The 26854-nt window shown below is 54.6% G+C and overlaps 1 protein-coding gene across 3 annotated transcripts; it reads right to left on the bottom strand.

Annotated features, from left to right (window-relative positions):
- Nucleotides 1–26854, bottom strand: SSC5D (scavenger receptor cysteine rich family member with 5 domains). 3 transcript variants are annotated; one of them, XM_033224485.1, is made up of 14 exons: nucleotides 26664–26853; nucleotides 26090–26116; nucleotides 25459–25767; nucleotides 25125–25265; nucleotides 24768–24878; nucleotides 24123–24431; nucleotides 21282–21599; nucleotides 20419–20592; nucleotides 16043–16360; nucleotides 13826–14422; nucleotides 13434–13748; nucleotides 13034–13201; nucleotides 5147–5308; nucleotides 1–1797 (listed from the first exon to the last, which is right to left on the bottom strand). In XM_033224485.1, the coding sequence occupies exons 1-14, from the start codon at nucleotides 26686–26688 to the stop codon at nucleotides 95–97; spliced, it is 4677 nt and encodes a 1558-aa protein (XP_033080376.1). In that variant the 5' UTR covers nucleotides 26689–26853; the 3' UTR covers nucleotides 1–94. The 3 variants fall into 3 exon arrangements, with proteins under 3 accessions (XP_033080376.1, XP_033080378.1, XP_033080377.1); XM_033224486.1 differs by having other exon boundaries at nucleotides 95–1797; nucleotides 25125–25238; XM_033224487.1 differs by lacking the exon at nucleotides 16043–16360 and having other exon boundaries at nucleotides 16–1797; nucleotides 26664–26854.

The raw sequence follows: 26854 nt of genomic DNA, 5'->3' as shown, positions 1-26854 counted from the left end.
ACCATCCACACTTTGTTTTAATTAGACACTTTGGTTTTTTTTGTTTGTTTGTTTTCATCGGGAGTGTCTTATGCCCCTCAAATCCTGGAGAGGGTCACACGTCTCCCCTCAGAGGCCTTTCTTCTTCCTCTGGGGTAGTGGTGGTTGGTGCAGGCATGCTGGTGGTCCAGGCCATCTCTGCCAGTCTCTTCACGGCTTCACCCAGCTGCCCCAGACCCTGGGCAGCCTCTACCAGCTGGGTCAGCCCCAGCAGCAGGGCTTGGCGCTCCTGCCGGTCCTGTTCCACGACCTGGGTCAGTCTCTGCAGCTGACCACCCACATCCCTCACGGCAGCCACCAGTTCCACCAGGGCAGGTGGCTCACAAGCCATGACCCTTACAGGTGGTGTTGGGGCCACACATGGACCATGGGGGCCTGGGCTCTGACCAGGGGTTGGCCCTAGGGTGAGGGGGTCAAGGGGAGGATGATCCAAGGGGTGGGCTATGGGGCAGAGGTGGAGGTCAGGAGACATAGTGAGGTCAGAGGCTGAGTGTGGGGTATGGGTGGGTGGAGGGGTTAGGTTGGGGCTCTGGCTTCTGGGTGGCTTGAATTCCTCAGTGGACAGTGGGTCCATGCTTGTGGCTGTGGAGGACCTGGAGGGGCTGGACTCCAAGGCTGGAGAGGGCTCTAAGGTGGGCATCTGGGATGTGGAGGTGTGAGGGGCAGGTGCTGTGAAGGTCAACTGGGGGTGCAGACTGGGCTTGACTGTTGGTGCTAGAGTGGGAGAGGAGAGTTCTGTCCCCAAGGAGGTTGGAAGGGACTTAGTAGTGATGATAGGGGTTGAGGAAGGGTCAGGAGTCGTGGTGGGGTGAGGAGTCGTGGTGGGGTCAGGAGTCATGGTGGGGTGAGGGGTCGTGGTGGGGTCAGGAGTCGTGATGGGGTGAGGGGTTGTGGTGGGGTGAGGGGTTGTGGTGGGGTAAGGAGTTGTGGTGAGGTGAGGGATCATGGTGGGCTGCATGGTGGTGAAGGGTTGAGGGGTTGTGGTGGGGTCAGGAATCATGGTGGAGTGAGTGGTGGTGGTGGGATGAGGGGTTGTGGTGGGGTGAGGGGTTGTGGGGTGAGGGGTTGTGGTGGGCTGCATGGTGGTGAAGGGTTGAGGGGTTGTGGTAGGGTCAGGAATCATGGTGGAGTGAGTGATGGTGGTGGGTTGAGGGGTCGTGGTGGGGTGAGTGGTAGTAAGGAAGTGAGGGGTCACAGTAGGGTTAGGGGTTGTGGTGTGGTCAGGGGTCATGGTGGGATCAGGGATGGTAGTGGGGTGAGGGCTTGGGGAGGGGTCTGGGGATCTGGAATATTCCGAGACTGTACTGGAGTATGGAGTTGTGTCCAAGTCTGGGGTTGTGTCAGATTCTGGGATCTGCTCTGAGGTAGGGGAAAGGCTGGTCACCTCTGACGGTGTAGAAGGGTCAGAGGTCAGCTCTTTGGGCAAGGTGGGTAAGGGCGTGGGCAAGGGCTCCGGGGTCAACGCTGGAACCACACTGGAGTCAGGGGTGGACAAAGCAAAGTCAGGGCTTGTCAAGATGAGGTCGGGGTTCGTCCGGGAGGTCGGGTCTGGGGTGGGTGGTGAAGTGTCTGGAGGGTCAGAGGTCGCCTCGGGCGTCAAGGCTGGGTGGGGCGTGAGCTCTGGACTGCAGTCAGAGGTCAGCGCTGGGCCTGGGGGTCCCGGAGGGGCGGAGGGACCTGGGGACGGGGTTGGAGGCGCTGTCCTGGTCGCAGCGGGCCGCGGTGGCCGGCGCTCTGGCCACGGTTTCCTCGGGGAACCTGGAGGAGGAGGAAAGACAGACGGACGGTCTGAGGTCAGCCGACTCCGCCCACTACGCGTCCCGCCCCGCCCCTCGAGGAGTCGACCAATGGAGAGGCGCAGAGCCTCGAGACGTCATGGGTCACCGGCAGACTTCACCCGGCCCTAGGGCCCCTCCTCCCTGCCTCCTCCGATGTCTCCAGGCGCCACCTGGTGTCCTCCGCTGCGGAGGGGCACGCGGGTCGAGGGAGTAGGTGCAGGAGGGTGAGGTGAGGAAGGGATGCGGGGGGTGCTGGGGCGCAGGAGGGGGCGGGAGTGCTCAGAAGCGTGCAGCATACGAGAGGATTCCGAGACAGCGGAGGACTGGGAGATGTGGGGAGCCGGAGGACGCAGGGAGACCAAAGATGCTCCGAAGGGTAATTTTAGTAATCAAAATAAATACTTTTATGGAATTTTTTTATTTTTTAAAGATAAAGTCTGGCTGTGTCGCCCAGGCTGGAGTGCGGTGGCAAGATCATAGCTCACTATAACGTCGAACTCCTGGGCTCAAGCGTTTTTATGCAATATTTTTAAACAATCAAAACTAATCCAAAAGATTGACAGTTAACCAAAGTCAACATTTTAACCAAAGACAGGATCCAACAGGGCCAGGATTAGGGTGAGCCCAGTGAGGCGGATAGGATCTTGTCTTCAGTTACATTTGTGATGCTGAGTTCATCATGGGTTTTTTTTATTTGGCATTCATTTTCATTTTCAAAAATATTGTATTATGATATTATGTATCTTGACTTTGGCGTTTTTGGCACCCTCTTAAATTTTGGGCCTGAGTAGCAGGAGGAGCCTGACCCTCTTCTGGGGCTGGCTTCCAAGCGAGTGCCAATTTTATCCCCATTTTACAAATGGAGGAAATTAGGGCAAGAGAGCAGGTGACTCACCCAAGGTCACACAGACACAGTTTGCAAGTTGCAGGGCTAAGACTTGAACCCAAATTGTTTGCACATAGAGTCTAGGCAATGAAATCCCACGTCCGCAGTGATGGGAATGTGCTGTGATCTACAGTGCCGATACAGCAGCCACTGGCCACATGTGGCTACTGAGCCCTTGACATGCAGCCAGTGTGAATGAGAAACTGAATGTTTCACTTTCTTTTCTTTTTTTTTTTTTTGCTCCACCTCCCAGGTTCATGCCATTCTCCTGCCTCAGCCTCCCCAGTAGCTGGGACTACAGGCGCCTGCCACCATGCCCAGCTAATTTTTTGTATTTTTAGTAGAGACAGGGTTTCACCGTGTTAGCTAGGATGGTCTCCATCTCCTGACCTCGTGATCCGCCCGCCTCGGCCTCCCAAAGTGCTGGGATTACAGGTGTGAGCCACTGTGCCCGGCCATTTAACTTTAAACAGTCACTTGTGTTGATAGCTACCGTATTGAACCACACATATCTACAGATTCCCACTTGTTCCTGCAGGGTCTTTCTGGCGCATCCCTTCCCCACCTTGTCCTTTCTTTGCAGGATTGGAGAAGCAGTTAAGTAAAGGGCTTGTGCTCAAGGCAGGCTGTCCGAGTTTAAACCCCAGCTGCACGGCTTCCTAGCTGGGTGACCATGGCCAAGTTCTTTCACTGCTTGAATCTCAGTTTCCTCCCCACCTATAGACTGTGGATGATCAACGTATCTCCCTTGCAGAGTTGTCAAAAGGACTCAGGGAGATCGTGGTTGTGCAAAGCACTTAGCGTAATGTCTAGCATGGAATAAGCACTCTCATAATTATTGATGTCAGAGTCACTGACGTCTGTGCCCCAATTTCACTCACCTGAGAAATGGGCAAAATTATAGATCTACGTCATGGAGCTCATGCAGATTTCCTTCCTTCCTTCCTTCCTCACTTCCTCCCTTCCTCCCTTCTTCTCTCTCTTTCTCTTTTTTTTTTTTTTTAACAGAGTCTTTCTCTGTTGCCCAGGCTGGAGTGCAGTGGTGTGATCTCAGCTCACTGCAACCTCTGCCTCCCAGGTTCAAGCAGTTCTCCTGCCTCAGCCTCCCATGTAGCTGGGATTACAGGCGCCTGCCACCACACCTGGCTAATATTATTATTATTATTATTATTTTTGAGACGGAGTCTTGCTCTGTTGCCCAGGCTGGAGTGCAGTGGCGCAATCTCGGCTCACGGCAAGCTCCGCCTCCCAGGTTCACGCCATTCTCCTGCCTCAGCCTCCTGAGTAGCTGGGACTACAGGCACCTGCCACCGCGCCCAGCTAATTTTTTGTATATTTAGTAGAGACGGGGTTTCACCGTGTTAGCCAGGATGGTCTCCATCTCCTGACCTCGTGATCCGCCCACCTTAGCCTCCCAAAGTGCTGTGATTACAGGCGTGAGCCACCGTGCCTGGCCTAATCATGCTTAGCTTTACTAAATACTGCTGGACCGTCTTTATCAAACAGCTCTGTCCAGTGGGGTTGCCTATCTCCCCACATCGTCACTCACACTTGATAATACACTTGATAATACCCACCTTTCTCATTCTCCTCCGTACTTGCCATTGTTTTAATTTGTATTTTCTGGTTCCTGGTGAGTTGTGGGCATTTCTAAACACACTCAGCCATTTGGGCTTCCCTTTCTGGGAATCACCTGTTTGTATCTTTCCCTCTTTCTCATCTAGGGCTTCCTATCATTTTTCTATTTGTCACAGTGACTTACGCCATCTAGGCTGGCGTTTCTCAGCCTCAGTACCGTTGTCATTTAGGGCTGGGTGCTTCTTTGTTATGGAGAAATGTCCTGTGCATTGTGGGATGTTTAACAGCATTCCTGGCCTCTACCGATTAGGTCCCAATGGGTAACCTCTCACTTCCTGCCATGACAATCCAAAATATCTTCAGATATTGTTAAATGCCCCTTGGGGGCAAAATCGACCCTAGTTGGTGACCAGTGGTCTAGATAATAACCCCTTGCTTCTGTTTGTTTTGTTATGTTTTGTTTTGTTTATGACAAGGTCTCGGTCTGGCACCCAGGCTGGAATGGAGTGGCACGACCACAGCCTGGAGCACCCAGGCTCAAGGGATCCTCCTGCCTCAGCCTCCCAACCAGCTGGGACCACAGGTGCGTACCACCACACCCAGCTAATGTTCATATCTTGGGGGGTTCACCGTGTTGCCTAGGCTGGTCTCAAACTCCTGAGCTTAAGCAATCCTCCCACCTCGGCCTCCCAAAGTGCTGTGATTACAGGCGTGAGCCCCCATGCTCAGCCGATAACCCCTTATTTTAGGATATTTTTCTGCTGAGTCTTTCTGGGGTAAGGGTTCCACCAGGGAGTCTGGAATCTGTCTCTTTACCCCACGACACATACCGCCCCAGTCCCCTGACCCTGGCCAGGTGCCTCACCTGTGTCTCCATGGACTCTCCAAGTCGGAGGACTGCCTGGGCTCCTGGTGGTGCCAGCCCCAAGAGTGGGTCCTAGTTTGCCTGCTGTAGGGGTCCCCTCAGCCAGGCCCCTTCCTGATGGTGTGTCCCACGTCCAGGGAAGCTTGTAACCATCTCTGCCACCTAGAGAGATATGAGGAAGACGATTGAGTCTTCAACTCCCCTTTCAGTTTGACTCCCCATCTGTCTTCTCCTGGGCCTAGCCCCAGTTCAGGCATCGTCCCGTCTCAACTGCACCACCACTGCAGCCCTCCCTGAGCTTGTGGAGACCTTCTCCATTCAGCTGGGATGCTTCTGGTTACCAAGAACGGAAACTGTCACTAAACTAGCACATAAAATAAGGGCATTTGGGCCGGGCGCAGTGGCTCAAGCCTGTAATCCCAGCACTTTGGGAGGCTGAGGCCGGCGGATCACTTGAAGTCAGGAGTTCAAGACCAGCCTGGCCAACAGGGAGAAACCCCGTCTCTACTAAATATACAAAAAATTAGCTGGGCGTGGTGGCACACGCCTGTAATCCCAGCTACTCGGGAGGCTGAGGCAGGAGAATCACTTGAACCCGGGAGGCGGAGGTTGCAGTGAGCCAAGATTGTGCCATTGCACTCCAGCCTGGGCAACAGAGCGAGACACCATCTCAAAAAAAAAAAAAAAAAAAAGGAATTTGTTATTTTAATTCCCTGAGGCTCCTGCCCTAGGGGAAAAAAAACATAATATCTTTATTAATTAACTGCCTGGAACATCTCTATAATACTATTTTTCCTATTTATTTTTTTTTTTTGGCCGAATGCACTTAATCTCTATACAATAGCAATTTTATATAACATATAAATGTATTTTATATATATACATATATGTATGCCATTTTATTTAGGGAGAATAGAAAGATAATTCAGTCCCAGCTTGGTTGATTAAAAAACTTATATGGTCCGGGCGTGGTGGCTCAAGCCTGTAATCCCAGCACTTTGGGAGGCCAAGAGGGCAGATCACGAGGTCAGGATCGAGACCATCCTGGCTAACACGTTGAAACCCCTTCTCTACTAAAAAAAAATACAAAAAACTAGCTGGGAGAGGTGGTGGGCGCCTGTAGTCCCAGCTACTCAGGAGGCTGAGGCAGGAGAATGGCGTGAACCCTGGAGGCAGAGCTTGCAGTGAGCTGAGATCATGCCACTGCACTCCAGCCTGGGGGACAGAGCAAGACTCCATCTGAAAAAAATAAATAAATAAATAAATAAAAATAAAAATAAAAACAAAAAAGAAAAATTAGTCCAGGGAAAAAACCCATTAGCAGTGAATCACTAAAGATGTATTTTCAGCTGGGCACAGTGGCTCACACCTGTAATCCAGCATTTTAGGAGGCTGAGGCAGGCGGATCATGAGGTCAGGAGTTTGAGACCAGCCTGACCAACATGGTGAACCCCGTCTCTACTAAATATACAAAAAATTAGCTGGGCGTGGTGGCACACGCCTGTAATCCCAGCTACTCGGGAGGCTGAGGCAGGAGAATCACTTGAACCCGGGAGGCGGAGGTTGCAGTGAGCCAGATTGTGCCATTGCACTCCAGCCTGGGCAACAGAGCGAGACACCATCTCAAAAAAAAAAAAAAAAAAAAAGGAATTTGTTATTTTAATTCCCTGAGGCTCCTGCCCTAGGGGAAAAAAAACATAATATCTTTATTAATTAACTGCCTGAACATCTCTATAATACTATTTTTCCTATTTATTTTTTTTTTTTGGCCGAATGCACTTAATCTCTATACAATAGCAATTTTATATAACATATAAATGTATTTTATATATATACATATATGTATGCCATTTTATTTAGGGAGAATAGAAAGATAATTCAGTCCCAGCTTGGTTGATTAAAAAACTTATATGGTCCGGGCGTGGTGGCTCAAGCCTGTAATCCCAGCACTTTGGGAGGCCAAGATGGGCAGATCACGAGGTCAGGAGATCGAGACCATCCTGGCTAACACGTTGAAACCCCTTCTCTACTAAAAAAAAAATACAAAAAACTAGCTGGAGAGGTGGTGGGCGCCTGTAGTCCCAGCTACTCAGGAGGCTGAGGCAGGAGAATGGCGTGAACCCTGGAGGCAGAGCTTGCAGTGAGCTGAGATCATGCCACTGCACTCCAGCCTGGGGGACAGAGCAAGACTCCATCTGAAAAAAATAAATAAATAAATAAATAAAAATAAAAACAAAAAAGAAAAATTAGTCCAGGGAAAAAACCCATTAGCAGTGAATCACTAAAGATGTATTTTCAGCTGGGCACAGTGGCTCACACCTGTAATCCCAGCATTTTAGGAGGCTGAGGCAGGCGGATCATGAGGTCAGGAGTTTGAGAATAGCCTGACCAACATGGTGAAACCCCGTCTCTACTAAACATACACTAGCCAGGCATGGTGGAATGTGCCTGTCATCCCAGCTACTCAGGAGGCTGAGGCAAGAAAATCACCTGAACCTGGGAGGCGGAGGCTGCAGTGAGCCAAGATCACGCCACTGCACTCCAGCCTGGGCAACAAGAACAAAATTCCATCAAAAAAAAAAAAAAAAGATGTATTTTCAAGATGCTGGGTTTTAGGAAGACTCCATTAAGAACACAAATCAGATAGACCTAATGTAAATGATGAGTTAATGGGTGCAGCACACTAACATGGCACATGTATACATATGTAACAAACCTGCTCATTATGCACATGTACCCTAGAACTTAAAGTATAATAATTTAAAGAAAAGGAACACAAATCAAGCTGGGCTTGGTGACTCACACCTGTAATCCCAGCATTTTGGGAGGCTGAGGCAGGTGGATCACTTGAGCCCAGGAGTTCAGAACCAGCCTGGCCAACATGTTGGCCAAATAAAATCAGAGAACCTTCCAAGCCACAGTGAGAGAGAAAAATACGAAGGCAGAGGAAAGGTCAGAGAGATGCAATGTTGCTGGCTTTGATGATGGGGGATGAAGCCACAAGCCAAGGAATGCAGGTGGCCTCTAGGAGCTGGAAAACACAGGGGAACGGATTCTCCCCTAGAGTCTTTCAAAGGGAACCATCCTGCTGACACCTTAACTGTGACTCGCTTAAGAGACTCGCTTAGCCCACTAAGCGAGTCTGACTTCTGACCTACAAAACTGCAAATAGTAAGTCTGTGTTGTTTTAAACCACTAAATGTGTGGGGATGTGTTATGGCAGCAATGGGAATAGATACAGATCTTTCACAGAGCTTCAAGTCTAGCAGAGATGGATAACCGATGCAAATTTCTGGCAATGCAAATTTCTGGCAATGCAAATTTCTCCCACCCTTTGCTCCTCTGAGAATTCATTTCTCCTTGTGGTCTGCTGATGAAATAATACCATATCCCCTGTGAGGTTCCCTTGATTTCTCTACTACAATAATCACTCCGTCCCTGGAATCCTGCAGCTGTTGTTCATTTTCAGCAAATAACCCTAACAAGCAATATTCTGCGGTTTTAAACGATTTCACACACATTCTGCTCATTGAATTGGGGCCTGAGGTCACCCAACTAGTTCTAATCCAGGTTGGAACCATGATTGGAACCCAGTAGGAGAGTCGGACTCCAGACTCGTGCTTCTATTTTAGCATACATGGTTCCCAATCCAAGGAGCAAAACGTGTGAAATCACTTAAAACAGATTATAATCATGGCTCTTAAGTTAAACTTCTCTGAGTCTCACTTTTTTCTCCATCTGAAACATAGGTGTAGCAACAGTTCCTAGGACCTGCAGTTGGAGTCATGCATGCCCAGCACAGACCAGGTGAGCTCTTCTTCCGCCTTTCCAACAACCCTGGAGCCCCCTTTTTTCCCCCAGAGAAAGAAATGGGTGGCCGGGCACGGTGGCTCACACCTGTGACCTCAGCACTTTGGGAGGCTGAGGCGGGTGGATCATGAGGTCAGGGGTTTGAGACCAGCCTGGCCAACATGGTGAAACCCTGTCTCTACTAAAAATACAAAAATTCCCCAGTCATGGTGGCGGACGCCTGTAGTCCCAGCTATTCGGGAGGCTGCGGCAGGAGAATTGCTTGAACCCAGGAGGTGGAGGTTGCAGTCAGCCGAGATCGCGCCACTGCACTCCAGCCTGGGTGACAGAGTGAGACTCCGTCTCAATCAATCAGTAAATAAAATAAAATAAAATATTCAATATAAATAAGAAACGGGGGCCGAGCGCGGTGGCTCATGCCTGTAAGCCCAGCACTTTGGGAGGCTGAGGCGGGCAAATCACGAGGTCAGGAGATCGAGACCATCCTGGCTAACATGGTGAAACCCCATCTCTATTAAAAACAAAAAAATTAGCCGGGCGTGGTGGCGGACACCTGGAGTCCCAGCTACTCAGGAGGGACTCAAAGAGACGAAATCACTTTTTCAAGGTTATGTTGCTCCTGAAGCTAAGAATGCCTGCCTGCCACCCCGCACACACCTCCAAGCCTTCCTATTGGTAAGGCTGCATACATGGCTGTCTTTTCATTTCCCCGGGGCAGTTTGTAATTCTGCATTTCTTTCTTTTTTTTTTTTTTTTGAGACAGAGTCTCACTCCGTCGCCCAGGCTGGAGTGCAGTGGCGCGATCTCGGCTCACTGCAAGCTCCGCCTCCCGGGTTCACGCCATTCTCCTGCCTCAGCCTCCCGAGTAGCTGGGACTACAGGCGCCCACCACCACGCTCAGCTAATTTTCTGTATTTTTAGTAGAGACGGGGTTTCACCATGTTAGCCAGGATGGTCTCGATCTCCTGACCTCGTGATCCGCCCGCCTCGGCCTCCCAAAGTGCTGGGATTACAGGCGTGAGCCACCGCGCCCGGCCAATTCTGCATTTATTTCTGCTCACTGGCTGGCTGCCTCCCTCCCCTATGGGAGGAGGGGTACCGAGGCCGGACCGGCTGTCTCCGCAGCTGCCGGGCCGGCACGTGCCCGCCTCCACCACGAGGGGGCGCTATGGGCTAGGGAGGCGCTGCAACCCTGGCAGTCCCTGAACGAGGAGCATGAACTCTCGGAGCTCCCGCTTCCGGCTCTGGAAACGGAATGATAGCTCTAGCTCACAACTGGAGCCCACTCACCCCCAAGTCAAGGCGCCTCCAGGGCCTGCTTCCTCCCTCCCTTTCCCCACCGCAAGACCCGCTTCTTGGGGCCTGGTTGCCCTTCGCTCAGCTATTGTTACCGCTGGCCGATGCGCCAGCTGGCCAATCAGGAGGCGCAGCGCGCCTGTGACGTCATGAGGTGCGAGGCAGATTAAACTCCTGCCCCTCCAATCCCTCCACTCCCGGACCTACTGCGGTGCGCATGCGTGCTGCGCGCCAGAAAAAAAAAAGGCGGGAAAGCACGCGTGCGGCGAGACTCTCCTACGGCAGCGGGAGGCTTGGGCCTCTCAGGAGGGCACAGGTACGGGGCGCGGGCAACAGAGGCAGAAGCCCGGGCAGTCCCGGAGGGCGTGCAGGACGGGAGAGTGGAATGGAGGGAGAAGACGGAGAAACAGCGACTGCGACGGGCACAGAGGGAGGGCAGAAACGCTGCCCCTCAGGTGGTGAGTGAAACCTCCCGTGAGGGAGCGGCGAGGGCGGCGGGGACGGTACGAAACGGACAGAGGAGCCCGCGGGAGACAGAAACGGAGGGAAGGGGGCCGACCATAAGAGAAACGATGGGGAGAGAGAAGACAGCACGCGAGAGACTGGCGGGAAAGCACGGGAGATGGAGACTGAGAAAACGGTAAGAGACAAAGGAAAAAATACCACAGCCCTGGGGAGGAACCGCAGTGAGAAATGGCGGTTATGAGAGTGTGAGGTGATCATGGAAAACCCGACCGTGAAAAATGGAGGGAGAAGCAGGTGGCGAAGCGGAGAACTGAAAGTGAAAGACAAGAGGACAGAAGATAGAGAAACAGGTTGGGCCCGGGGGCTCCCACCTGCAATTCCAGCACTTTGGGAGGCCACAGCCAGCTGATAACTTGAGCCCAGGAGTTTGAGACCAGTCTGGGCAACACAGTGAGAACCCATCTCTACAAAAAATTTAAAAATCAGGCCGGGAGTGGTGGCTCACGCCTGTAATCTCAGCACTTTGGGAGGCTGAGGCAGGCGGATCACGAGGTCAGGAGTTGGAGACCAGTCTGGCCAACATGGTGAAACCCGTCTCTACTAAAAATATAAAAAATTAGCCGGGCGTGGTGGCAAGTGCCTGTAATCCCAGCTACTCAGGAGGCTGATGCAGGAGAATCGCTTGAACCCAGGAGGCGGAGGTTGCAGTCACCTGAGACCACGCCACTGCACTCCATCCTGAGCAACAGAGCAAGACTCCATCTCAAAAAAAAAAAAACATTAGCCAGCCATGGTGGTGTGCATCTGTAATCCCAGCTATTCAGGAGGCTGAGGTGGGAGGATCACCTGAGCCTGGGAGTTCAAGGCTGCAGTGAGCTAAGATCACACCACTGCACTTCAGCCCGGGCAACAGAGCAAGACCCTGTCTCAAAAAAAGAGAAATTTACCATGAAAAATGGTGCGAGAAACAGAGGTGGTAAAGGTGAGATCTGAAAGAAAAGAGAAAGCCTGATGGGGAAAGACATAAATTGACCAGGAAAAACTAGGTGAGAAACAGAAATGATGAGAATGTGAGACTGATAATGAAAGAAAAAGACAGAAGGACAAGGGAGAAAAAAATAAAGAGAAACTGACCACGAAAACTGGAGTGAGAAACAGGTAATAATGGTGACAAATTGAAAAAGAAAGACGTAGGGAAAAAGAAATGGGAATATGAAACTGACAACAAAAGAAAAAAACGAGAAAGATGGTGATAGAGAGAGCAAGAGAAATGACCATGGGGAAAAATACGGCATAAAGATGAGCGTGAGAATTGAAAATGAAAGGAAAAAAGAGACTGGCACAGAGAAGAAAAGATAGAGAAATTGACCATGGAAAATGGAGTGAGGCCAGGCATGGTGGTTCACGCCTATAAGGCCAGCATAAGCCCAGCACTTTGGAAGAGCAGGACAGGAGGATCGTCTGAGCTCAGGAGTTTGAGACCAGCCTGGGCAACATAGTGAACCTGTCTCTACAAAAAATAAAAATGAGCCGGGTGTGGTGGCGCACATCTGTAGTCCCAAATTCTCAGGAGGCTGAGGCGGGAGGATCGCTTGGGCCCAGGTAGTCAAGACTGCAGTGAGCCGAGATCACACCACTGCACTCCATCCTGGGCAACACAAAGATAGAGATGACGAGGGTGAGAAATGGATAATGAAAGAAAAGAGACCAATAGCAAGTGAGAAACAGGAGCAGAGATGGATTCAGAGGGACCCTGAGAGATGGGGATACAAGGAAGACAGGCAAAGAAAAGAGGCCACAGAGCAGAGGGGGACAGAGCTGTGTCCCTGGAAGCTGATTCTGCAGGCCAGAGGGAGGGGATGGCCAGGGTAGGGAGAGAAGCTATACTCCAGGAGTCCCCACCTCTGTCTGAGCCATACCAGACCCGGACCAGAGCATGAGCTTCAAGAATGGGTAAGGTTTCGCTTGCTTTGGGGGAGCTGGGGTGGGGACGATTATGTGATGACAGAGTGGCCCTTGGTTGTGGGTTTGACTGAGGGGCCCAGGCTCTCGTATTGTGTGGTTTACAGGAGGGCCATGGACTCAGGATTGCTGAGCTTAGCCTGATCTCTCAGATGGTGTCCTCGGCTCTCGAGAAGTGTCACCATTGAGCCCAAGGAGATAATGCGTTTAGAGTCTCAGGAGCCGGGGAAAACCTTTCCGGGGTGCCCCGAGACCTCAGTGAGCTCACTGAGAAGGGTCTTTCTGGACATCCTGCAGGGAAGCGAATGGAGGTTTATGGAGGCCCCCCATGGCCACCCCAATCACGCCCCTCACCTGTGTCTGGCAGGCGCCATGTTGCTGGAGAGGAGATCCCCATGCGCCTGGTGGTGCCCCAGGGGAGAGTCTGTCCGGGTACCCGTGCCGTGGTGGTCCCCTTGGCCAGGTCCTCTGTTGAGGTGGGGTCCCAGGTCCAGGGGGGATAATCGTCATAGTCTGTGTAGCCTTTGGAGAAATTGGGGCAATGGTTGACCCCATCCTCTTTCTCAGAGGTCCTTGCTGCTGCTCTTCCCTCCCCTTTTGGAATCTTCCAGAGCAACTCTGGGATCTCCCCACCCCGACCCCTCAAGCCCAGTTCTTTAGAGTCTACCATGGTGCGGTCACCTGGCCCCACCTTGACTCCATTCTCCTGACCACCCCCCATAACCCGCCAACCACCGCCACCATGCCCTGGTACCAGTGCAGGTGAGCCCCACGTCTTCCTCGTGGTCACAGTTGTGCTTCCCCCATGCCCCCGAGGGGCAGTCGCTCAGTGAGGCCTCGCTTCCCTTACAGCCCATGTCATCCAGCCAGATGGGCCCAGTCCCAGGGCCGTAATGGGTTTTGCCTACTCGGGGCCGGACCTTTCCACAGCCCAGTTCCCAGCAGGCCACAGTGGCATCCCGCAGGTCCCAGTTGTCATCACACACTGTTCCCCAGCGTCCGGCATGCCACACTTCCAGCCGGCCGGCACAGCGGTTGGGCCCATCGGCCAGACGAACCCGGAACAGGCCTGCGTGGAAGGCCCTGAGGTTAGGAGGGAGGGTCAGCCTCTCCCATTCTCTCCCCACACCCCTCATGGCCACTCACCTGATTCCCCGGTGGTGCCAGCACTGGGAGAGGGGGCTGGGTCTTTGGGTGACTCTGGAGACCCTTCTGGTATCTCAGCAGATGGCTCCAGGGAGGCCTGAGGGATTCTCTTGATAGTGGCCTCAGAGGTCATTTCTTGGGGGCCTTGAGTGGTCAGCATTGCCATGGTCTTAGTGGTCCGTTCTTGGGGTGCCTGAGGGGTCAGCGTGGTGGTGGTGTGAGAGGTCCATCTCCGCGGGGCCTCCGTGGTCGGCCTTCTGGTAAACTCAGCAGTGGGTCTTCGGGAGGCCTCAGTGGTCAGGGCTGTCGTGGTCTGTGAGGTTAGGTCTGGGGGGCTTTGGGCCCTGGAGTGTTTTGTGGTTGGCGTCAGTGGAAGTTGAGTGGTTGGTCTCTTTGCGTATTTTGTCACCCACTTCTTAGTACTCTTAGGCATTTTCCCTGGGGCCTTCGTGGTTGTTTTCTCCAGAACACTGGCAGTCACACTTGCAGAGGGTTTGGTGGCCAGCTCTCCCGGGAGCCAGGCATCCCGATCTCTCCCCAGTCCAGGAATCCAGCTCCAGCTGAAGGGGTCTGAGATGGAGTCCAGGCCTGGGGGCCCTGGAAGGTGTGTGGGGCAGGAAGAGAAGACAGAGATGCCATGATGACAAGATCATCTACCCAGACTCCTCCTCTCCAGTCACTTGCCCAGTTCCCATTCATTCATCATTCATTCATTTATTGTCACAAATATTTATCGAGCACCTCCTATGAGCCACACACTATGTTAGACCCTTGGGGAGCCTGTGGTAAGCCAAACCTGACACCGCCCCCTGCCTTCTTGGCATTTACAATCTGGACATGACTGACCCCCTCACCCCTTCACATCTGACGCCCCCCCTCCATCTCCTCAGCTTCTGCTCTGAGTCAGGGCCTCATTTCCTGTACCTTCTGATGGGTTTTCCTACCTCCCTGTCAGTTCTTACCACCAGAGGGGTACCCAGGTCCGACAGGCCACTCCTGAACTCAGAATCCTTCTGTGGTGCCCCCATGGCCCTCAGGAAGATGGGGACAGAGGGAAGAGCCGTAGCTTCCAGCAGAGGTGATACCTCCATCCTTTGAGGCATCACTCTCCATCTTCCATCCTTCTGATTAGCACACGTGTGCAGTAAAGGATTAACCTTGCCCAAAGAAAGGTTTGGCCCTTTCCCCGGCTCCTGGGAGATGGCTTCGAAGCCTTTGGAACACCTTGCCTGATAAGAGATTGTTTCCCTGGGGGACTTGGGCCATGCCGGATCGCCTATGCTAACCGTGTGATTTATGGTCAGCCACATGTACATGGCCGAGCCCCAATGAACACTCTGGACGCCACGGCTCGGGGGAACTTCCCTAGTTGGCGGTTGGTTCCTCATGTGTGTTGTCCCACTTCGTCGCTGGGATAATGAAGTGCTGTCAGCACAACTCCACTGGGACAAGACAGTTGGAAGCTCACACCTGCTCTCTCCTGAGCCTTGCCTCAGGCGCCTCTTCCCTTGGCTGATTTTAATCTGTATCCTTTCACTATGATAAACGATAACCCTGAGTGTAACAGATTCTTTGGTTCTATGAGATCTTCTAGCAAATTATTGACTCTGAGAGTGGTCTTGGTGACCCCAGACTATAACGAGTCACACAGGTTTGCAATGATTTGTTAGAGTATTTCTTTCTCTCCATGAGCTGTGAGCTATTCAAAGACCAAGACTATGTTTATTCCATTCATGAGCCCAGTATGAGGACCCTGCACCTAGCTCAGCCTCTGCCATGTAATAACAGGCATTGTCTGAATTTATATTAACTGGCTCTCGCTTTGGCTTCTCTCCATCTCCCAGTGCCCTGCCTGCTTCCTTTCATCTTAGGAAAGCTAAAGCTGCCTTCTTAGTGGGAGATTTCCTTGATTCCTGGAAGGAAGAGGAAGCAGCAGCTTCTCTGAGTGGGAATCCCAGGTCTACCAGTTAGTTGTTGCTGTGTGATCTTGAGCAAGTTACCTAACCTCTCTGTACCTCAGCTTATTTATCAGTAAAATGGGCATAACACATACCACCTTAGACTTATTATGTGATTTCAATGTGGTCATATGTGCAAAAACACCCAGCACAGGGCTGGGGCTTAGGAAGCGCTCAATCGATGTTAGTGCCCATGTTAGTTACTGTTCCCCCTCCAGGAAGCCCTCCTGGAGTCAACAGATAGCTAGGGCCTCCTTACCAGTGCAGGTGACCCCAACATCCTCATTGTGAGCGCAGTTGTGCTTTCCCCAGGGAGCAGCAGGGCAGTCGGCCAGCGAAGCCTCGGTCCCCACACAGGCCACATCATCTAGCCAGATGGGACCCGCACCCCAGCCAAAGCGGCCAGCAGCAGGGTCTGGCTGCTGAGGTCCACCACAGCCCAGCTCCCGGCAGACCACGGCTGAGTCCCGCATGTCCCAGCTGTCATCACACACGGTCCCCCAGCGCTGGTCATGCCACACCTCCAGTCGACCTGAGCACTTGCTGGGCCCAGCCACCAGGCGCAGCTGGGGGGACCCTGGGGTAGAAGAGACCCAAAGAATTCAGAGTCAGGGAAGCCGCCCAGCCTCCTGACTCTTCATCTACCTTTCTCTCCCTCCATCTTCCTTTCCATGCATCCATCCGTTCATCCATCTAGGCCTCCCCTCCATTCAACCATCCTTTCCTCCAGGCAGCAAGTATTTAATGAGGCCTTTTTTGTGCCATTTTCTGCATTAGGCACGAGGGGTAATGAGCCAGGCAGAGTTTGGAGGATCCTCAAAAAGCTACACGTCGAATTACCATATAATCTAGAAAGTCTATAGTAGGGATATACCCAAAATAAACTGAAAACAGGTATTCAGACAGACGCCGGTATGTGAATGTTCATAGCAGCACCATTCACAGTAGCCAAATCGTAGTGGTTGTACCACATTTTCAATGTATAAATACCACTTGAGTTGTATACTTAAATTGGTTAACTTTATATTACATGAATTTCACCTCAATTAAAATAAAAGTTTTTTCCCTACAATTGTTCACCACCCTTAATTTTCTCTCATTATTATTGGTTTAATAAGGGTTTTTTTTTCTTCTTTTTTAGATTTTATTTTCCTAACAACTAGACCACCAGGGATAATAAGGTGTTTTGTTGTTGTTTGAGTCAGGCACAGCCTCTGCTTTGAAAAACTCTTGGTCTTTAGAGAAGGTAGCATGTGCACACTTCATTACAACTCAGCGAGCTAAAGGGAGTAGTGGAAGTACCAAAAAGGCAAGGCAGACACACAACAAGGAGAAGGTGAGAAAAATTCTGCCTGAGGAAGCTGGAGAAGCCTTCTCAGAGGAAGGCCTTTAAAAGACAGGGAGCAGCAGGCCAGGCACGGTGGCTCACGCCTGTAATTCCAGCACTGTGGGAGGCTGAGGCGGGCAGATTACCTGAGATCAGGAGCTCGAGACCAGCCTCGCCAACATGGAGAAACGCTGTCTCTACTAAAAATACAAAAATTAGCAGGCATGGGCCAGGCACGGTGGCTCACGCCTGTAATCCCAGCTACTCAGGAGGCTGAGGCAGGAGAATCGCTTCAACCTGGGAGGCGGAGGTTGCAGTGAGCAGCCACTGCACTTGAGCCTTGGTGACAGAGAGAGACCCTGTTTTTTTTGTTGTTGTTGTTGTTGTTTTTTAAAAAAAGAGGCTGGTTGCCGGGCGTGGTGGCTCAAGCCTGTAATCCTAGCACTTTGGGAGGCCGAGACGGGCGGATCACGAGGTCAGGAGATCGAGACCATCCTGACTAACACGGTGAAACCCCGTCTCTACTAAAAACTACAAAAAACTAGCCGGGTGAGGTGGCGGCGCCTGTAGTCCCAGCTACTCGGGAGGCTGAGGCAGGAGAATGGCGTGAACCCGGGAGGCGGAGCTTGCAGTGAGCTGAGATCCGGCCACAGCACTCCAGCCTGGGTGACAGCACGAGACTCCGTCTCAAAAAAAAAAAAAAAAAAAAAAAAAAAAAAAAAAAAGAGGCTGGTAAAAATGGTAAATTTTATGTCATGTATGTTTTATCACAATTTTTTTTTTTTTTTTTTTTTTTTGAGACGGAGTCTTGCTCTGTCGCCGGGCTGGAGTGCAGTGGCCGGATCTCAGCTCACTGCAAGCTCCGCCTCCGGGTTCACGCCATTCTCCTGCCTCAGCCTCCCGAGTAGCTGGGACTACAGACGCCCGCCACCTCGCCCGGCTAGTTTTTTGTATTTTTTAGTAGAGACGGGGTTTCACAGTGTTCGCCAGGATGGTCTCGATCTCCTGACCTCGTGATCCGCCCGTCTCGGCCTCCCAAAGTGCTGGGATTACAGGCTTGAGCCACCGCGCCCGGCCCACAATTTTTTTAAAAGAACGTGAGCCCTGGAACAAGTGTTTTTGCTTGAATCCTGGCTCTCCCATTTCTCAGCTGCGCTGCCTCATCTGTAACATGAAGACCTGTCAATACCCACACCGTAGTGGCTGCAAGCGTCACCTGGACTGAGACATGGAGAGAACTGGGAACAGCATCAGTGACCAGGAGCCAGCGCATGCTCCATCAGTGTTAGATGACGTTATTATTCAGGAAAAGGGGAAAGAGGCCTCTGGGAATGGTGACCATGGTGAAAACAAGTTGCTGCTTTTGTTCGGCCTTTTCCCATCTTGAGGAGACAGCTGTGTTAACCACGCCTTCTTATTTTCTGTATTTCTGATGCTTTGACATCTTGGAGCATTCCTGATCCTGAGGGACTGCCCCTCCCAGGGTTAGCTAATTCCTAGAGATGGTAAATGGCTTGAGCATGCCTTCTGTGTGCAAACCACCCTCTCCACTGGGCTCTCACACCCTGGGCCACTCTGCACCTGTCCTCACTGCCCCAGGGCCAAGTACCAGCCGACTGAAGACAACCCTTCTGAGCCACCCCCACCCCCCGCTGAAATTGTTCAAAACAGCCAATTCTAAGCCTGCTTACCCTGTCTCACCTATTCCTTCCTGCAAAAAACACAAGAAAGACCCCTGCACCTGGCCGGGCATGGTGGCTCACGCCTGTAATCCCAGCACTTAGGGAGACCAAGACAGGAGGATCACTTGAGGCCAGGAATTTGAGACCAACCTGGACAATAGTGAGGACCTGTCTCTACAGAAAAAAAAACTTAGCTGGGCACGGTGGCATGCAGCTGTAGTCTTAGTTACCCAGGAGGCGGAGGTGGGAGGATCACTTGAGCCCAGGCGTTTGAGGCTGCAGGGAGCTGTGACTACACCACTGCACTCCAGCCTGGGCAACCAAGTGAGACCCTGTCTCTAAATAAATATATAGATAAAGATTCTTTTCTTTTTTTCTTTTTTTTTTTTTTTTTTTGAGACGGAGTCTTGCTCTGCCACCCAGGCTGGAGTGCAGTGGCCGGATCTCAGCTCACTGCAAGCTCCGCCTCCCGGGTTTACGCCATTCTCCTGCCTCAGCCTCCCGAGTAGCTGGGACTACAGGCACCCACCACCTCGCCCGGCTAGTTTTTTGTATTTTTAGTAGAGACGGGGTTTCACCGTGTTAGCCAGGATGGTCTCGATCTCCTGACCTTGTGATCCGCCCGTCTCGGCCTCCCAAAGTGCTGGGATTACAGGCTTGAGCCACCACGCCCGGCCTAGATAAAGATTCCTGCCATGCCTCCTTCTCACTTCCTCTACCTCCTGCCTGGCCCTGGTGCTTCCCTGTGTGGCCCCGTGTGCACGCCGTCCTCTCAAGAACCGTGAGTCACAATCTTTTTAGTGGCTGTCATCTCCTGATCTCCTGGCCTCACCACACCTGGGTAATAATAACACCTATATTTTAAAACAACAATCCTTTCAATACTCATGAAAGAGGCCAGGCGCGATGGCTCACACCTCCAATCCCAGCACTTCGGGAGGCCGAGGCGGGCAGACGGTTTGAGCTCAGGAGTTCGAGACCAGCCTGGGCAACATGGCAAAACCCCATCTCTGCAAAAAATACAAAAAATTAGTAGTCCCAGCTACTCAGGAAGCTGAGGTGGGAGGATCTCTTGAGCCTGCAGGTTGAGGCTTCAGTGAGCCATGATCACGTCACTGCACTCCAGCCTGAGTGACAGAATGAAATCCTGTCTCAAAAAAAGAAAACAAAACAAAACAAAATAAAAACTGGTGGAAAGGAGGCAGGCAGAACCATTGATCATATTTGCTAAAGAACTAGAGACTCTGGAAAGTAAAGGTAATGTTCGAACAGGGCTGTTCCTTGAAGCTGACCCGAGTACCCCATGATGGATCCTACAGCCACACCGTGCAGCTCGGGAATAGAGCAGACTCTCAGCCCACCATCCTTTCTCTTATCCAGGACTGGTTACAGAATTTTGGGGGCTCAGTAAATGATGAAAGTCAGGACCCCTTGTTCAAAAATTATCACACGCTTCCAGACGTGACAGCAGAGCATTGAACCCAGCTCAATGTCCTGGGCGAGGCCTCTGTGCTCCTCTTCTCCACCTTTCTCTTTGCGAGAGGCCCCCCATGAGACAGTCTCAGAGCTGAGGGAAGGAAACAGAAGGAAGGACCTTGCTTTCTTGGGGAGCATGGAGGGACTCACCGGCTTCCGGTCCAGGCTCCCAAAGGACAGTAGGGGAGGCTGGAGGAGTTGAAACGCCTGCCGTCCCTGGAGCCTGGCTCGTCATGGTGGACGAGGGCCTGGAGGCAGCCTCCCTGGGCGTAGAGTTGTTGCTGTTGGTGGGGGCCGTGGGAGGGACATAGCCCAGGGGCATGCCTGTGGAGCAGGGGATGACTGATTGCCACCCACACGCCCCATCCGGGAGCTGGAGCCGGCATCCCCACCTCCCGCATCATCCTTCCTCAGTCCTCTCAGCTGCACGTGGAGATCTCTTCCTGCCGAACCTCCTCCCTAGACACAGCCCACGCTTTCCACGTCCCTGACCTGGGGAGAGGGGGTGTGAATGGGGGGCAAGAGAGCAGAGAGAGCAGAGGGCATGGTAGCTTAGGGGTGACAGAGAAGCGGGAGGTGACTTTATGCAGAGGAGAAGGCTGACTTCCGCCAGGAGCCAGGAGGCAGGGCCAGCCAGGGCTGTCACAGGGCTGAGGTTCATCCTCAGCTCTGTTTCTGTTTGGGGCTGGATTGTTCTCGGCTGTGGGGGCGTCCTGTGCACTGCAGGATGTTGAGCAACACCCCTGGCCTCCAACCCCTGGATGCCAGGAGCACCCCCACCCCCAGCTGTGACCATCAAAAATGTTTCCAACACTGTCCAATGTCCCCTTGGGGGCAAAGCCACCCCCAGCTGAGAACCACTGACGCAGGGTGAGGATTCAGAGGGGAAGAAGATGGGGGAGTGGAAAGTCCGGACAGAGGGCAGGAAGGGTGTGTAGGGACCCCCCCGTCTTGTCCCTCTGCTCCAAGCACCACCACGCCCACCTCCCAGTCCTCCTCCATAGCCCCCTCACCGTCACACACGGCCCCGGCGTCCTCGCGGTGGTGACAGTCATGCTGGCCCCAGGGCCGAGCTGGGCAGAATCGTAAGGCCGTCTCGTTTCCCCGACACCGAAGGTCGTCCAGGACGATGGGTCCAGACCCCTCCCCGAAGAAGGCGCCCCCGGGGGCGGCCAGCGCCCCCCCGCAGCCCAGCTCCCGGCAGGCCACAGCGGCATCTCGCAGGTCCCAGGCGTCATCACACACCGACCCCCAGCGCCCCCCGTGCCAGACCTCCAGGCGGCCAGCGCACCCGTGGGGGCCATCGGCCAGGCGCAGCCGAGGTGCTGGGCCTGGAAAGTGGGAGAGGGAACACAGGGCCAGGAAACGAGGGTGGATGAGCCGGGACTAAGTTATGCTCGGGCAGGCTGCAACCCCAAGATGACTCTGGGGAGCAAATATTCCATTTTCACTATCCAAGTGAGGAAAAGGTTCCAAGACAGGAAGTCATTGGCCCGGAGTCCAGCTCCAGCGCATACCCCATGTCCCTTGCCTCGGGGTGGTGGGGGTTGGGGATGCTGGGAGCTCTGGCTCTGGTCCCCTGGATCCACCTCCCATGCCTGGCCCCCCAGATCCTAGAGAGCGGGATTTCCAAGTCTCAGCACCACTGGCACTGGGCATCCTCCTTTATCATGGGGACTGTCCTGTGCTGCATCCTCTACCCACCACATGCCAGTAGCAACCCCTCCCCTAACTGTGACAACCAAAAACGTCTCCAGACATTGCCTCATGTCCTTTGGGGAGGAAGAGGATGAGAAAGCTTTCACTCCGTCGCCAGCTGAGAGCCACTAGTCTAGATACTAACCTCTTGCTGGCCTTGGGGTGCATAAGGTACATTTCATTTTTTTATTTTTGAGGGGAGGGGATCTGTGTCACCCAGGCTGGAGTGCAATGGTGCAATCTTGGCTCACTGCAGCCTCAACCTCCTGGACTCAAGTGATCCTCCCCGCCTCAGCCTCTCCCAAGTAGCTGGGACCACAGGCATGCGCCACCATGCCCTGCTATTTTATTTATATATATAGTAGGGAAAGAGTTTCACTGTGTTGCCCAGACTGGTCTTGAACTCCTGGCCTCAAGAAATCCTCCCAAAGCACGTGGGTTACAGGTGTGAACCTGTAACCATGCCTGACTCTTAGGGTACATTTCTGTTGAGGTAAGAGTTGACGCGTCATTAGAGGATTCTGGAGTCCCTCTTTCTGTCCCCCAACGTAGGGGGTGTGGAATCGCCCCCAGTCACTGTTCTAGAGAAGAGCACAGAACTAGGGAGGGTTCTAACACACCTGTCTGCTTTTCCTCATCTGCAGACAGGGAAGGGGAGCGTCTTCCTCGCGGGGTTGCCATGAGAATTAAATCAGATGCTGGCGAAGCTCCCAGCTTCACCCGGCGCCTTAGTTCCTTTTGTTTCCTCTCTTGGCACCTTCACCCTCTCCTCTCTGGAGCCTTAACTTCCCTCCAATGAACTCTGCCCTGAAGGTCCCACTTCTGCCCCCACAGCTTGTACACGAAGGCACCACCTCCACCCCACACAAGCCTTCTCTGCCCCTCACTCCCACTCTGACCTCCGCGTCCTGGTCTCCATCCCCACCACGTCCCTACGGCCGAGTGTGCGGTGGGAGAGGCGTGGGCCGTGGGTCTATACAGACCCAGAAGGGTCAGCGGCTGGGGCTGGGGCTTGCTAGGCACGTGGGTCTTGGGCCATTTACATCACCACTCTGAGCCTCGGCCCCACATCTGTGAAGAGGGATGAGAATCCACCCCGTCGGGGCTGCCGGAGGCTCAGAGCGGCCCCAGGTAAGGTGCACTGCGCAGGGCCCAGCACACAGCAGGGACTTGAGTCAGCCTCCTTCTCTCTTCTCTTCCCCCTGGACACCCACTGACGTCAGCGTTTCCCACCCCTCCTGGGCAGGCACCCAGCTTTGCCTGCAGCCCCGTGCTTCCCCCCGCCCAGCGCTGATGAAACGCCAGGTGGATGCCCTCCGCCTGCCGGCCTCCTACAGTCAATGGACCGCAAAGTCCAGCAGGGCGGGGACTGGCCTCTCTCCTCTGGTTTCCAGGCCCTGCCATGGTGCTGTGTAAAGATTTGTGGAAGGAAAGAAAGGAAAGAGAAAGGGAAGGAGAGGGAGGAAGGGAGGAGAGGAGGGAGGGAGCCCCTGAGCTCTCACCTAACACCCCGCCAGCAGGCGTTTGCTGGGTTCTATCCCACCTCCAAGGGGGATGGGAGAGGGGAGGGACCCCTGGGAGACAGCTAGACCCTGTGCTGAGGGGGCGTGTATGAGGGGAGGTAGAGGCTCACCCGTGGGTGTCCCCACCCTGCCTCAGTCTCCCTCCATGCCCCCAAGTCACCGCCCTCCCTCCCTCCTTCCCACCAGCTCCCTTGAGGATGGGGGAGGAGCAGAGGTTGACCACAGAGACAAGGGCTCTCCGAGAGGGTCCCCTGCTGTGGCCAGCCCAGTGGCAGAGGGCAGGCAGGGCTTCTTGCATTCCAGGACTTGGCTCAAGCCTGAGGCAGGCATTCTTAGCTCCATCGCTCCTTCAGGAAAACTGAGGCTTAAACAAACTGTCAACTGGCCTAGGGCCCGGGACAGGGCTGAGCGCTAGCTCAAGCCTCAAGCCTTCTCCTCCCGTTCCTGGCAAGGAGAACAGCAGGAGCTGCAGAAGGAGGGGCTGGAGAGCGTGGCGAGTGGGCGCTGGACCTGCAGAGAGCAGGCAGGCAGGAGGCAGAGCTGGGAGCAGGCCCTCTGCAGCTTCCTGGAGTGGGGAGAGGGAGCCGGGGTCTGAGGAAGGTGGGAGGGGGCTAGGCCCCAGCCCCGACGTACCAGTGCAGACCAGCCCAGCATCCTCGCTGTGGTCACAGTTGCTCCGGCCCCAGGGGCTTCGGGGGCAGTCTCGGAGGGCCTGTTCTCCTCCTCCACAGCCCACATCGTCCATCCACACGGGCCCTGCACCAGGCCCGAATCTGGCACCCCCGGGGGCAGCCAGCGCCCCCCCACAGCCCAGTTCCCGGCAGGCCACAGCAGCGTCACGCAGGTCCCAGCCGTCATCACACACGGTGCCCCAGCGCCCGCTGTGCCAGACCTCCAGGCGGCCAGCGCACCTGTGGGGGCCAGAGACCAGGCGCAGCCGCTCTGTGGGGTGAGCAGGGAGGGGACGGTGTGGCCAATGAGAAATGACTCAAACACCCCTTCCTCGATTTCCACCCGGGGAAAACAGGCCTGAGGGAGTGGTGGCCTGAGATCTGCCTGTCAGCAGCCCATTAAGAGGTGAGTCCACGACCTGAGTGGGCCAGAACACCTGGGCCTCCTGACAGGGCCGTCTAAATCTCCAGGGGAGGGACGCGGTGAACACTGGGATCCTTCCAGGACCCCGGCTAAGGAGAGGGCACCCGCAGGTCCTCCGTTTGTCTGGGCCCTGGGCCTCACAGCATCCAGGCTTGGGGTCGGGGGAGCCTGCAGGGAGCTTACCTTGGCGGGGGGCTCCAGTTGTCAGCAGAGGAGCCCGGGTGGACTTGGCCTGCTTGGGCCGGGGGCTCTTCTTCCGGGAGGCATTCTGGGGGTTCCCAGCTAGGCGGGGGACTGGGAGGGGAGATAGCCAGGGGTCAGGAGCTGAGCCCCTCATCCTTCCTCCCATCTGGGGGCCAGGCCTCTGTCTCGGAGGGTCTGAAGTGATGGAGGACTCCCTGGGCTCTGAAGGAGATGGGGTGGGGCGGAGAGGCGGGCAGTGTGTCCCCTGGGAGTTCTTAGTGCAGAGGTCCCTCTCCCCTCGGCGGGAGCAGGAGGGCGCACTGGGTGGGGGTGGGCAGGGCAGTCCCCTGGGCTCACCATGTGTCACCGGGGGCTCCTCCGTGCTGGGGCTCAGCTCCACCAACAGCCCTGGCCAGGGAGCCCCATACAGGGGAGACGTTGAATCGTCCCTGGAGTTAGCCACACGCTGACCTGCGGCGGGGGAGGCGGGGACGGAAGCTATGAGAAGAGTAGGGGAATCCAGGTCACTTGGGTCCCTGGAAGAGGGACTCAGACACCTGGCTTTGGAGGGGATGGGAGGTTGAGTGTCTCTGGACTGCTGCACACTCAGACTTTCTGGGGCTAAGGACTTGGGATTCCTGGGTCATCTCCAAAGGAACTCCCCCTGAAGGAGCAGCCAGGGTGTCCTCACCTGCGCAGACGACGCCCGCGTCCTCCTCGTGGGAGCAGATGTGGGCCTTCCATCCCCGGTGGTGGCAGAGGCCCAGCTGCCCTTCGTTGCCCCGGCAAGCCAGCTCGCTGAGCCACACAGGCCCTGCCCCCTCCCCGAAGAAGGCGCCTCCGGGGGCGGCCAGCGCCCCTCCACAGCCCAGTTCCCGGCAGGCCACAGCGGCATCACGCAGGTCCCAGCCGTCATCACACACGGTGCCCCAGCGCCCGCCATGCCAGACCTCCAGGCGGCCAGCGCACCCATGGGGGCCATCGGCCAGGCGCAGGCGCTCTGAGGGTTGGAGGAATGACTGTGACTGGGGAGGGGCATCCTTGGGGTCCCAGGGCCAGGGTGACTGGGGGCAGGGGGCCATCCTGCAGGTACTGTCGTTAGGCCAGTGGCCCTGCTCACTGGCCCCTGGGTCCAGACTCCTGGGTGCTCAGAGAGATGCTGCCAGACACTTGGGGGATCCCAGCGCAGAGCAGGGGCCAAGGTCACAGTGGAATTCGGGTGGGCCCGGGATCCAGTGGGGGTGAGGCCAGGCCTGGACGGGCAGAAAGGGGAGTCCTGGCGCTGGGTGGAGGGGGGAGATGGGAGGAGTCTGGGCACTTACCAACAGCCTGGATCCCCACCAGTGCCGCTGGAAGGGAGGGCAGAGGGTGGGGCAGAGTGAGGGGCAGGCGGGGGGTGGCCCTTTCTCCAGCGCAGGCCCCTCATCTTGAATACCCCAACACACACACACACACACGCACGCACGCACGCACGCGCACACACAGAGTCCTCATACCTCTGAACCAGAAACCCCACTGCTGGGAGGCAGGACTCTGGACAGAGGGACTGGCTGAGGCACAGGTCTCTGAGGCGGGTGGGGCTGCAGATGCCTGGCCCCTGAAGCCAGGGCTGGGGATCACGGCTTTGGTACTCTCACATGGGCTTGGCTAAAGGTCAGATGTCTGGGATATCCCCTGCAGGCTCAGGGCTGGGGGACGGGCAGGGGGCAGGTCCCTTGGGCTTCTGGGCTCGCAGAAGGCTGAGCAGATCAGGCAGGGATCCTTAGAAGGGATGCCAGGGTGTGCAGGAGCACCAGGGACCAGGCCCGGAAGTTTGAAACCCTAAACTGGATAAGCTAAGGGGTCAGAGGTGGGGGCCTAGGCCCCCTGAGTCCCCAAGGAGAACGGATCACTCACCAAGGAGGCAGGCCAAGACCCTCATGGTTGCAGCCAGGGCAGGGGATGGGGTGAAAGGGGAAGGAGAGCGGGAGAGAAGAGGAGGAGGCAGCTGGGGAGAGAAGGAGGGAGGGAAGCGCCTGCCGGAGGCGCCCAGGCCCGAGGAGAAGCAGGCAGGGCTGGACGCTTTGCCAGGAGGAAGAAAGAGGCTG

This window comes from Trachypithecus francoisi, unplaced genomic scaffold, assembly GCF_009764315.1.
Source record: "Trachypithecus francoisi isolate TF-2019V2 unplaced genomic scaffold, Tfra_2.0 Lachesis_group12, whole genome shotgun sequence".
In the NCBI taxonomy this organism is placed as follows: Eukaryota; Metazoa; Chordata; class Mammalia; order Primates; family Cercopithecidae; genus Trachypithecus; species Trachypithecus francoisi.
This window is presented reverse-complemented; position numbering and strand designations above follow the sequence as displayed.